The following is a 12,332-nucleotide window of genomic DNA, read 5'->3' as shown; positions in this document are numbered from 1 at the left end:
AATAGTAAGAGGTATTTCACTATAAATGATAAAGCAAAAGAATTCCGATTTTCTATATAGCTTATCCACCCCCACACCTCCATTTTTGCTGTTTTGAATTCATAAGTTTCTTTCATTATTCTAATTTATCTGGAAGCAAAGTTAATGAACAGAATCTTTCATTTTTACATCTGAAGAATGGCGAATCACTTCATAGAGACTGGTTATTACATGGTTTGCTTGTTTATATTATTAATTTATTTGATTAATGTATACTTGTAATTAGTAAATCATTAAATGTTAATTAACTTTTGGGGTTTGTCTGTTACAAATGGAATGTAAAATTTTAAAAAATAACATTTCGAACGATATTTTAATTATTATTTAAAATATTCAACATTTAATTATGATTAATCAATATTTTAAAATGCCACTTTATTTATCAGATGTTACGGATAATAAATTTTCAAATAAGTCTGTAATTAATAAGAAAAGGTCATTGAGAAAAAAAATAATCCGGTGAATTCTTACTCTACTTTCATCAAATCGATTTTGAAAATTTAGTTAGTAAAATTTTTATTTAAATACACTAGAATTTAATCAAATAATTACAACTGTTCAAATCCCCGAACAGAAATTCAAATAAATAAATGAGTAAATTGACAATAACAAAAATAATTTATTATTGAGAGCAATAACATATCATTCATCATTAAAATGGAAAAGAAGTTGTGATCATTTAAATTTAATTCAGGAGAGAAAAATATTTAAAAGAATCAAAAACATCAAAGTATCTCGATACATCCATTATTTTTTTTCTATATTTATTGTGAAATTTGCTCTAAGTTATATATTATGGATAGCGCGTGCTCGCTCACACACACACACACACTTAATAACCTCACAACGCGCTTGAATACATATCCAGTAATTAAAATATTGAAAAGTATTGCTGTAAAATATATTAAGAATATTTCTAAATGTTCATCAGATTTAAAGAATGAAGTGTTCGAAAATAAACTGCCATTACAGAAATTTTTTACGGAATGGCAATACAAATTTTTGGATTCTCAAAACACTGAAAATTTTAATAATATGTTTTGAAATTATTGAAAACATCGCTAACTTTGATTAATTTTACTTAATTAAAGCTAATTAAATTTTGGAACTTCTATTCAAGTAAAAACATCATGTCAAATTTGATAATTGTCTTAAAACCTGTCCTGAAGAACGTTATAAACGATTTCTTTATCAAGCATGTCGCATCATATATGTTCCATGACACAATTTGCAGATAAATTATCAGAATTTCAGATAATCAAAGCGCATTATTATAATAATCGAATTAATGATATCATAAACATTAACATACAAAGAAATAAAAACAGAAATTATCTAAAACCTTAATTGAAAGTTTTTATAAATATAGTAAATTTTCTACTGTTTTTTGTTAGAACAAAACGTTAATTTTTTTCTTTTTTCACTGATGCTGGCGACATTAATAAGAAACCAGAGCATCTAGATTTCACAAAAATAAATACAACGCTTTAATAATTTATTTCATTTTAAAGATTTTTTTGGGTAATATCTTATGGTTTTCCCTAAACGGATAAGAATGTGGCAGGGACAAGATACAGAAGACTTTTCAATACAAACTTGTAACTATGAATACCAATTTTAAATTTGTGCCCTTCCCCTCGAAACTATTATTACACATTGCACTTCAGACGCGCTGCCCACGAACTGGATAGATAACACAAACCGTATAATGAAATAAACATACGATAATTTTTTTTTTTATTTTAAAGTTTTTAGAATGACATATAAAAGAAAAAAATTATAATCTATAAAAAAAATCAAATTTTGATATCCCAGAATCGGAATTTCCCTATTTGTCTTTGAGTACCGAATGAAAATACCGAATGACTACACAATAAATAAAGAATTCGAGATAGATATTGGAAATATGGCTTGTGATCATTCCTATAAAAAATGCGGAACCATTAAAAAGCTGTCTAGTCTATCAGAGTAAATTAAAATATAGTTATGACAATAACATGATTAAAAGTGATGTTTTAAGGACCATCTCCAGTCCTAACTCCTATAGCAGGAAGTACGTACGGAAGTGTGTAATGGTAAATGTAGATTACCATTTTACTGCTATGAGATGCAAGAATCTATTTACTTATTCGGCATCTTCTCATTCATAATCTAGAATTATCCCGGCAAGAAGTGGATGTGTATGAAATTTGAAAGAAATCTTTCATGGTGATGTCGCTACTCTATCTGTCAGTGACGATGTGATAATGATAAATCAAAAACGGATTGAAAAGAAAAGGAAATTCGGAATACAGTTTTATAGTTTGCATTATAAATTAGTCTAACTAAGATTTTGGACCAAGTCCTTCAAAAGACTAATTTGACCTGTCTATTAGTGTGTATCTGAATGTGACAACTCAAAAATGAAATAAGCATTATAAAATGAAATTTGATAAACAATCTTGACAATAAACTGGTGGCCTTTAATTAAATTTGGAATAAGCAAAGATGTACCACATGAACACTTTTTTTTCCATCTAAACTAATGAAATGCCAATGCAAAGCTTGCTTTATTGTGTAAATAAATGAAAAAGTCGTGGGGAGAACATTCCTATTGTTTAAATATTAGTAAGTAAAAACCAAAACAATCATTCTGAATTAATCTTTAAATTCTGTAATCCTTATTACTTATTACCTTAATCTTCCAAAAAAAATTTTTCATCCGATTGATTTGGCACTGGAATAACATTTGGAATCCTTCTTTACTTTCTTTTATGATACGCTCTCTTGTCTTTACGCATTAGTCTTAAGAACAGTCCCAGGATTGGCCTGATACCTCCCACAGGAGTAATAGACATGGTACATAACATAACGCCATCCTGCACATCCAGTGCCTAACACTGACTTATCTAACCAGCTAGATAAGCACAAAATAGAATAAGAGAAAAATGAAAGATACAACAAACCATCCAGGGATCTCCACAGAGAATCCCATTGGAGTCGGATTCTGCACGCCTGTATTTAATGTTTTAGCAAAGTAATAATTAAACGAAGGGAACAAAAATACATAAAAACAAATGGTAACAATGGGTTGAATCAGAAATGTTGAATCGTATCAGAAATGTTGATACGTAACACACGCAACCTCTTTACGTATTTCAGACCGTTAGCTAAGGGTAAACTATATAGAGATTATTAATTGTAGAGAAAAGAATAAAAAAAAGGAAAAAATGATACAAATTGATAAATAATATTGTAAACATCTATATGACATATGTAAACATATAAAAAAACATTGTAGAATCAGAAATCTGTTGCTACTGTATGGGTCCTGTGGTTTTGATTTCTATTTTCCTTTGTGAGAGCGTGATTATGTGGTTCTGTAAAGTGTTACAGTTACGAGGGAATAATTTAGACTGCTTTTGATGAGTGACATTTTGGCCTTAGTTACTGGGTGGTTTTGAAGAGGTCTTGGTATTTGTGAATATGATTTACTACATCGTGGATCTTGCCGCGAGAAAGAATATTCGATGCAACTCTCCTCTATCATTCTTCCTTGAGATTTCTGCCTTTTTCATGTGCCATGACAGAGTTAGCATGCTGTTGGTAGCATAGTGAATTGGGGATCCTATCTCCAACAGCTACATTTAGGAGAGTTGGCTTGATGCTATGCCCATGAATGGTCTGTGTCCAGTGAAGACCAGGATATCCACTCTGTTCCAGATGGCTGCTTAAAGAAAAACTTTGTGTATCATATGGAATGTCGACATGCCCGCTTCGTCTTCTTCCAATTCTTTTTGCCATTTTGTCAATTTGAAGGATGTTTTTCGGGTGACATCTTGGAAGTTTCAATAAATTTCTATCTTTAGGTATGATTCATGAGGATGTACATTAAGACGGTGGTGAAAAGTTAACAACAAGATAAAAGGAGTTATTCTCGCCTTGATTGAATATTAGTCGTTATGCCATAAACATGAGAACTGCATCTGCAGTCCAAGAGTCCTCATCATCGTCCACTCAATGTTATTTCCTGTTGGAGATACATTCCATCATCGGAATGAGGTTAACTTCAGAAGAAGCGAGAACTGGCTAACTTATCCAGCGGATTGTAAGACTTACAAGTTGTATCTACATGTTGATTAGAGAACAAGCATATCTATTATGAGTGAAGAGAGATATAAAATTCTTATAATTCTTATACAGGACTGAAAGCATAAAAAATTAAACCTTGCAAACACCTGTGAACAAAAGTTAAAATGCTCCGATTAACTAAAAATCTTAATTTTTCCCATTATTTAATTTTTTTTTTATTATCAAATTTTGAGCTCTCGCCAAACGTTTTTATAGAGAAAGTGGGGTCACAAGGAAAAAAAAGGATCTAATAAACCCTGGCTAGATAGAATTCCTCATGTGAGTCTCTGCTTTTAAACAGCGCTTTGACTGAAGCAACTAATTAGTTTTTCGCGTGCAAAAGACTAAAAAAATACACACCTCTAGTCTGCATTGTACTATTAACTTTTAGTAAAATCAGCTACTTTCTATAACTGGTTTTTCTGTATTCTGTGTTCAAAATGTTTCTATTTAAGCGAATGCGAATGCGATTGAAAGTGGATAAAATTTAAAAAGTTTGAACTGACTTTTTTTTCAATTTTTTTTATGAACAATATTTGCATTGGTAATTTTTCCTGATGAATTTACAAATTCGATTGTTATATTTTAATCAATGCATTAGCGTTTACCAATTTCTTGGTGAACATTAATGTATTACCAAGGAAAAGGAAAGGTTACCAAGGAAAGGTAAGGTAATATCAACAAAAAATACAAACAATCAAGGTATGTATCAGCAAAAATAAATATTGTAAAAAAAATCAAATTTAAAGAAAATTGCATTATTTATTGTTATATTCTCATATATGATATAAGTATATCTTTATCAATCACGGAGAAAAAAAAGATTTTAAACTATTTTTGTTGGTATATCTATTCATTTGTATTCTAAGAAGATAATTCTATATACTGTTCCAAAATTTCCTTCATTCTAGTAAAATATCTTTTTAAAAAAATGGAAATACATGCAAACACCAATTACAAATACGTTTATTCAAACCATAATCAACTTGCATTCAATGAAATATTTAAAAAATAGCAATTTTCATTTCAATTATATAGCAAAATGGAAATAGTAGGTATCCCAAATGTTTATAGAATATATGGCATTTCACCAAAAGGTCTCATTGAAATGTTCTTTGTAGTTAAAAATCTTTCCGCTTATAATATGGCATCGCATACACGTTTTTACATTATTAATGTCTAATATTTATGACCCCAAGTTGTACCACGCACTTTCAATGGTTGTGTTCAAGACATTCACTGAATAAAATTGCCTCCCGAGACATATTTCACCATATATTTTTAATTAGGTTTAGACCCGGATTCATCTGCAGTCACTCTAGAACACTAACATTTTTCAAGCTTAAATCATTTTTCGTAATTTTGGAGGTATGGATGGGAGCATTGTTATGCTGATATTTCAAATTTCATCTTAATACGTTTTCTGAAGACGAAATAAGACAATTTTCTAACGGTCCCATGTGTTTAGAATTCCGTCGGTCATTCAAAAAAGTTTAAAAAGGTTAAAACTCACTTGAACTGATTGAAACCGAATACTGCCCACACTATCATACATCCACCACCATATTGCTTACTGTAAAGCACTTGAGCTCTTTTCGAAAATCTTTCCAATATTTTATTTATCTGTCAGGTCCACCGATAATCCTTTTTCCCTCATTATTGAAAAGTATAGCCATCCATTAATCACCATATGACATGACTACGAATCCATTGTAATCTCTTACTAATGTGATGCCTTGAGAGTAGTAATTTGCGAACTATTCTTACATGGGTCATATAAGCAGATTCTATAATTCGTCTATGAACAGCGTTCTTGGGCTGTTAACCATAATACCCTTGTAATTCTGCGAACCGAAATTTATTTACTTGAAGCCATTCTTTGTATCCATCTATCACTGCGAAAATTCATTACACATGGTCATCCCGAACAAAGTTTTGGCCCATATGGCGTCTTACGAGGTAACACGTGATAAATCATAATTTAAAAGTCTTAATAGTCTTTCTGAGCAATTTCAAACTAAGAATTTTACACTCTTCTTTATGAGCGAGCTACAAAGCTTTAAGAATCTTGAATCGCAAAACAAACGGTGGCTTTCCTTTTCTAATCACGTACTTAGGATTCGAATCTATGTCCTGATCACCAATACCATATTTGCATAAAATTGTTTTGTCTATAAACTTTTGGGGCAAGTCTATTATTTTACTCTTTTACTAAAATTGTGAAGTAGAACTGATTTTTTTCAATATAATAGACATATCTAATCAGTAAGTTGCATCGAAATGCATCATATACAACAAGAATTATAGGGAAAATACACAAGATTTTTCTGAGACAGAGTGTAAAATGCAGCAAGCTACATAAATAAAATTTGGTATATTCCACTGACATTCAGATTTACGTAACACTTTTCACCCAATAGGCCATCTGGAAGGAAATTAAAAATGTATGCTCTATTTTCTTTATTCTATAACAAAATTACATAAAACAAAGAAACCGCGCAATATTGTTTAAATACAATAGAAATTGGAGGAAAGAATCCTCCACTCCGTTGGAATTATCTATCTGCCGACGCGATAACCGGAAAAACAATGCGAGTTGTTAAATGAAATTTGGTACTTTATAATTATATCAAAACTGTAAATTTCATTACATTTTTAGTGAAATACATGATCAGAAATTCTGTGTTTGTCTGCGTAGATATGAAAGCAATAACTCAAAAATGCAATGAGCTAGACAGACAAATTTTGCCACGGGAGTTTTATTATTGGAAATTCAGATTTGTAACTGACACGATGACTGAAAACTAAAGCAAGATAAATCTGAGTTAGTGGAGGGTCCTGACATCAAATTTTAATTATGTATCATTTTTTTAGACCCGTTTACTCAGAAGGAGAAGTCTAAAATGTATATTCTATTCTATTTACTGCAAAGATAAATACAAAATGTACCATATTTGTAACTATACGATATATTAGACGGTTGAACTTTTCCTCTGACTAAACATTATAAAATGGGGTCCATATTGAATTCTCAGAAAATAAGCATATGCTGACTTGTATCCAGTTTTGCATCTTTTTGATAAACGGAGTTGGAATAGAAAAAAATATTAAAAGAGATTAGATATTCTAGTCTGAAACATTATAACATGACAAGTATTTAGGCTTGCTTCTTCTATAGTTGACATATTTTTAAAATTTACTTTAAATTACATGACACCTGTAGCATGCAGCAAACATGTAAATATATCGTAACGCATACGAGTATAAATCTGGTAATTAAATATTAAAAGAAATTTTTCTTAAAAATACGTTAAAAAATTGAACAAAGTTAGAAAAAATTAGAGAAGCAAAACTGATATCACTGAAACGCTTATTTTTTGTATTTCACAGTTATGTAAAAATGTTTTTTGTCCAATATTTTATTTCCTAATAAAAAAAAAGTCTAACATTTTAATTAAAAATTATTTCTTAATAGGCACTTGTAACAAATAATAACTACACGGCCAAATTTGGTAGATCTCGGTTCAAATATGTACCCCGTAATCGCTTTGAATAATTCTTGTATCCTGGATATCGCATGATACAATTTTCAGATAGTTAAACAGATTATTAAACATCCCCATCATTCCCTTCAATTATTATTAAACATCATCATTCCCTTCAATTATTATTAAACATCATCATTCCCTTCAATTATTATTAAACATCATCATTCCCTTCAATTATTATTAAACATCATCATTCCCTTCAATTATTATTAAACATAATCATCATTCCCTTCAATTATTATTAAACATAATCATCATTCCCTTCAATTATTATTAAACATAATCATCATTCCCTTCAATTATTATTAAACATAATCATCATTCCCTTCAATTATTATTAAACATAATCATCATTCCCTTCAATTATTATTAAACATAATCATCATTCCCTTCAATTATTATTAAACATAATCATCATTCCCTTCAATTATTATTAAACATCATCATCATTCCCTTCAATTATTATTAAACATCATCATTCCCTTCAATTATTATTAAACATCATCATCATTCCCTTCAATTATTATTAAACATCATCATCATTCCCTTCAATTATTATTAAACATCATCATCATTCCCTTCAATTATTATTAAACATCATCATCATTCCCTTCAATTATTATTAAACATCATCATCATTCCCTTCAATTATTATTAAACATCATCATCATTCCCTTCAATTATTATTAAACATCATCATTCCCTTCAATTATTATTAAACATCATCATTCCCTTCAATTATTATTAAACATCATCATCATTCCCTTCAATTATTATTAAACATCATCATTCCCTTCAATTATTATTAAACATCATCATTCCCTTCAATTATTATTAAACATCATCATCATTCCCTTCAATTATTATTAAACATCATCATCATTCCCTTCAATTATTATTAAACATCATCACCTTCTATTATTATTAAACATCATCATCTGTTAAACATTATCATGTTATAATGAAAAATGTATTTTGTTCAATTTATAATAATAAAGAAGTAAAATACAACTTATGGAAAAAATAAATTGAATTATATTGCTTTATGTTATTATTGATGATACAAATCGTTAATACCTTTGATTTTATTATTGTTTAAAAATTATTTTATTATTTAATTCAATTAGATTAAAATCTGTATTATTTTGAAGTTTTATGAAAAGCGTATTAGAACAAACCTCGTACTTGTGAGCCACGACCAGATTTCGAATAAAACACTTCAAGCAACATCTCAATTCATACACTTTCACTTCACACCAACTTTTAGCCTTCAGAAATAGATTTGTTATGCGCCACAACTACATACATGGAGATCTTCCGAGGAATAGGGTCATCATCATCTTCGTTGCCAAACTAAAGAAATGAAAATAAAAAATGAGTTTTCGTAGTTATTTCTTCAAACAGCTTGGTAGATCTTAAAAGTAATAACATATATAAAGTCTCTCTTTTTATACGTATCTTATATTCTTATTCGTGAAAAGATTCAAAGAAATCTAAGTCTAATTACTTATTTAAAACGCAATAAAATCTTTAACATTGCATCCTTAAAGCCGAATTTAAATAGGAATAAAGAAAAACAATGTGATCTAAACCTAATCATGTGACTGCTAATCCCAATTTACAACCACTATAAATCTTACTTTGAAATTTCTACAGTTAAAAAAACTTTTTTATAATTAGAAATGAAAGATTATATTCGGATCCTGTATTTCAAATTGTTTACGAAACTATTCTTTATCGATAATATTCCTGATAGTAATCATGCAGAGCAAAGCTTGCTTTTCCCTTATAAGAATTCGAATCATCAATAATTATCGTTTTTTCACTGTTATTTATCTCTGAATTTATATTTCTTTGAATAGAAATTTAACGAAAGCAAAGAATTTTTCTTTATTTTGATTTTTGTGTTAAATTTTCCAAACCAATAACTTAAAAAAATTATATTCTAGAGCTTTCATCCTCAAACACAATCGAGCATACATAATATAGAACATTATATGGTTTTGAATACAGTTGTTGTTTAATTAAAGATATTTGTATTATATTAATTTGCTTTGTCTTACATACTATGGAGCCACGGTGGCCCGGTGGTCAGTCCCGACTTCATGATTGGAGAGCTTCAGATTCGAACCTCGAATTCATTGAAGATCCCAGATCCAATACGTATAGGATTGGTACTGGTACATTTGTATTTGATGTTGAAGTTAAACATTCTCCTATAAATAAAATGGGTGAATAGTGAAACAGTGAAGTGTGAAGAAAGCAGAGCTAACTCAGATAATCATCATTTCACCACAGCTAGAAATTACGAGGTCCTTCTCAAAACAGACAGCGTTGGTATACATTAAAGAAATATTAATATATCTAAACTAAACTTCACGTATCATCAGTTTATCCAGAAATTATGCTAGCAATAAATGGCATGTTTAATGCAATTTAATACAAAAGCTAAAAACAACTCTGCGAGATAAATTTTCTGAAAAATAAACATTCTTATTCAAAACAAGAAAAAACAAATACATCTACATCAGCAAGGAATTTTAGGGTTAGTTAAAAACGATGTAATCGCGCCAAAAGATGGTAGGAAAAACAATTGATTCAAATCGTAATTTTCTTTAGAATCTTTGAAGAAAAGGGATAAATTTTCGAAGTTGGAGAACCACAATCGGCGTTTTGTCTATGCCTTTCCTATGAAGCCCAAAGAACTCACACAACTGATCTCTTTCGTTGATGGCATTAAAGACGAAGATTTTTCAATCGGTAAGTGTTGTTTTCAGTCGGTAACCAGTTGCGTCTGTACATATATCTTGCAAACTTAATAATTTTCTTTTAAACTTTTGTATAGATTTTGATTTATTAGTTTCCTGATGTGTTTGTTATCTTTTGTTCAAAATACAGTTTTTTTAGTGATATTTTATCTTTATGCCAATCAAGTATTTATATCCTTATATTCAGCATATTTGACAGCATTTAGTGTTTATTTTACAACAAATGAAGTTGCATTGGTTGTTTAACAGTAATATTAGCAGCCAAATGAATTGAAATGGAAAAATAAATTTCGGAACATGTTGAATTTCGATGTGTCATCCATTTTTATCAAAACTGTTTGAATAGGGATGTAATTAATGCTTCAAAATAATCTTGAAAATTTTTGTAAATATTCCATATAAATATATCTCTTATTTTAGTGTGTGTGTTAATTTATTGTAAGAAAATTGCATAAATATTGAAAATTCGAAAACATGCGTCTTTTGTGTAGACACCAAATAACTTTTGAAAACAATGAGATAAAAATTTGTTTGATTCTAAATGTCAGTTTTCGTAATTTTGTAATTCAAACACTAATGATGGTATAACTAAGGTATTTTTAGTATTCATTATAAAGTATTATATGCACTTCGATTCATCGATATTCTATAATAGTTGTACCTCTGTGTATAACAAAAATATAAATTAATTAATATTACAATGCTTTTGCATGTGTTATTAGAGGTACACAAGAAATTGGTGGCAATGGGATTATTTCATGCTCACGTGATATATTTCAAGTGCAATATATTAATTTTAGAATCCATCGGGCATCTTGCATTTACTGTTAATAAATATTACATCAATTGCAATGTACAGGTATAACATGCCTGACGACAAACGCAGCTATATTCATCATATGATGTCACTTGACTGTACCTGGTGGTGAGATTTCGTCTTCGGAAAGGAGGGTTCCAGGTTCGAGACCTTCGAGATTCTACCGAAGAACCATCGTGTAAGCTGGTTTAGTGCATGTTAAATCCGTCATTGTCAAATATCCTACCTCTGATATGGTGTGGAAGTTTGGAGAGAAGATGCCAACTCAGGTGTCATCCTCATTGTTTATACGCGGTTCAAAATTACGAGGTTCGTCCCCAAATCTCTTGTTTGCTTTAAAAACGGGACGTTAATATAACTAAGCTAAGCTAAATTCACTTGACTGCGCTGTTAACTGTGAAGCCACAGGAATTGACTCTCACCTGATATACTACAATAAATTTGTTCTATTTGTAGCTCGATTTCGTCAAAGAAAAATACAACGATATTCTATCATTTTTTTTTTTCGCATCCCTTCAAAAAGGACAATAAAATATTTAAATAATGAATGGTTTAAAAACAGGATCCACCCAATATTTCTTCATTCGTGTACATCTGAGATGTTTATGGGTTGAACGCGATATTTGCATCGAATTATAACGTTTAGTAATGAATTAATATTGGGTATTAAGTTTGCAAATATTATAAATTACCGATCGTAATCAGCAGAACAGTGTCAGAATTTCTGCTTCAATGTCTGAAGGCAGTGATGTAGAGAACAGGAGAGAGAGGTATAGATGCTCAGGGCTCCATGGTCACAAAACATTGCGGGTCATTTTTCATGGTAAAATATGGCGACAAAGCGAAATAAATTATACTCCAAGTATATATCATTTATTTTTGGAAGACCTATGTTAAAGATTGGACACGTTAAAAAATCATATCTTCAAAAAGTATTTGTCCTCATTATGCCACTGATTGGAGGACGGAAATTTCGAATTCCGATTCTGTCGAACCATTTTCAGAAAACCAAGGGATAGGGGGAAGGGGATGTTTATATCAGCACTCATT

At 29.9% G+C, this 12,332-nt stretch overlaps 1 protein-coding gene across 1 annotated transcript in view; it reads right to left on the bottom strand.

The window, feature by feature from the left end:
• Positions 1–9,009, bottom strand: part of LOC129965749 (actin-binding LIM protein 3-like) — a 107,103-nt gene extending 98,094 nt beyond the window's left edge. Inside the window, exon 1 of the mRNA XM_056079901.1 lies at positions 8,876–9,009. Coding sequence (XP_055935876.1) covers positions 8,876–8,927 — 52 coding nt within the window. The 5' untranslated portion in view covers positions 8,928–9,009. The remainder of the gene's footprint in view (positions 1–8,875) is intronic.
• Between the last annotated feature and the right edge of the window lie 3,323 nt (positions 9,010–12,332).

The sequence above is a fragment of the Argiope bruennichi genome, chromosome 4 (genome assembly GCF_947563725.1).
Source record: "Argiope bruennichi chromosome 4, qqArgBrue1.1, whole genome shotgun sequence".
NCBI lineage: Eukaryota > Metazoa > Arthropoda > Arachnida > Araneae > Araneidae > Argiope > Argiope bruennichi.
The sequence above is the reverse complement of the archived record's forward strand: the minus strand, read 5'-3'. Positions and strand labels throughout refer to the sequence as shown.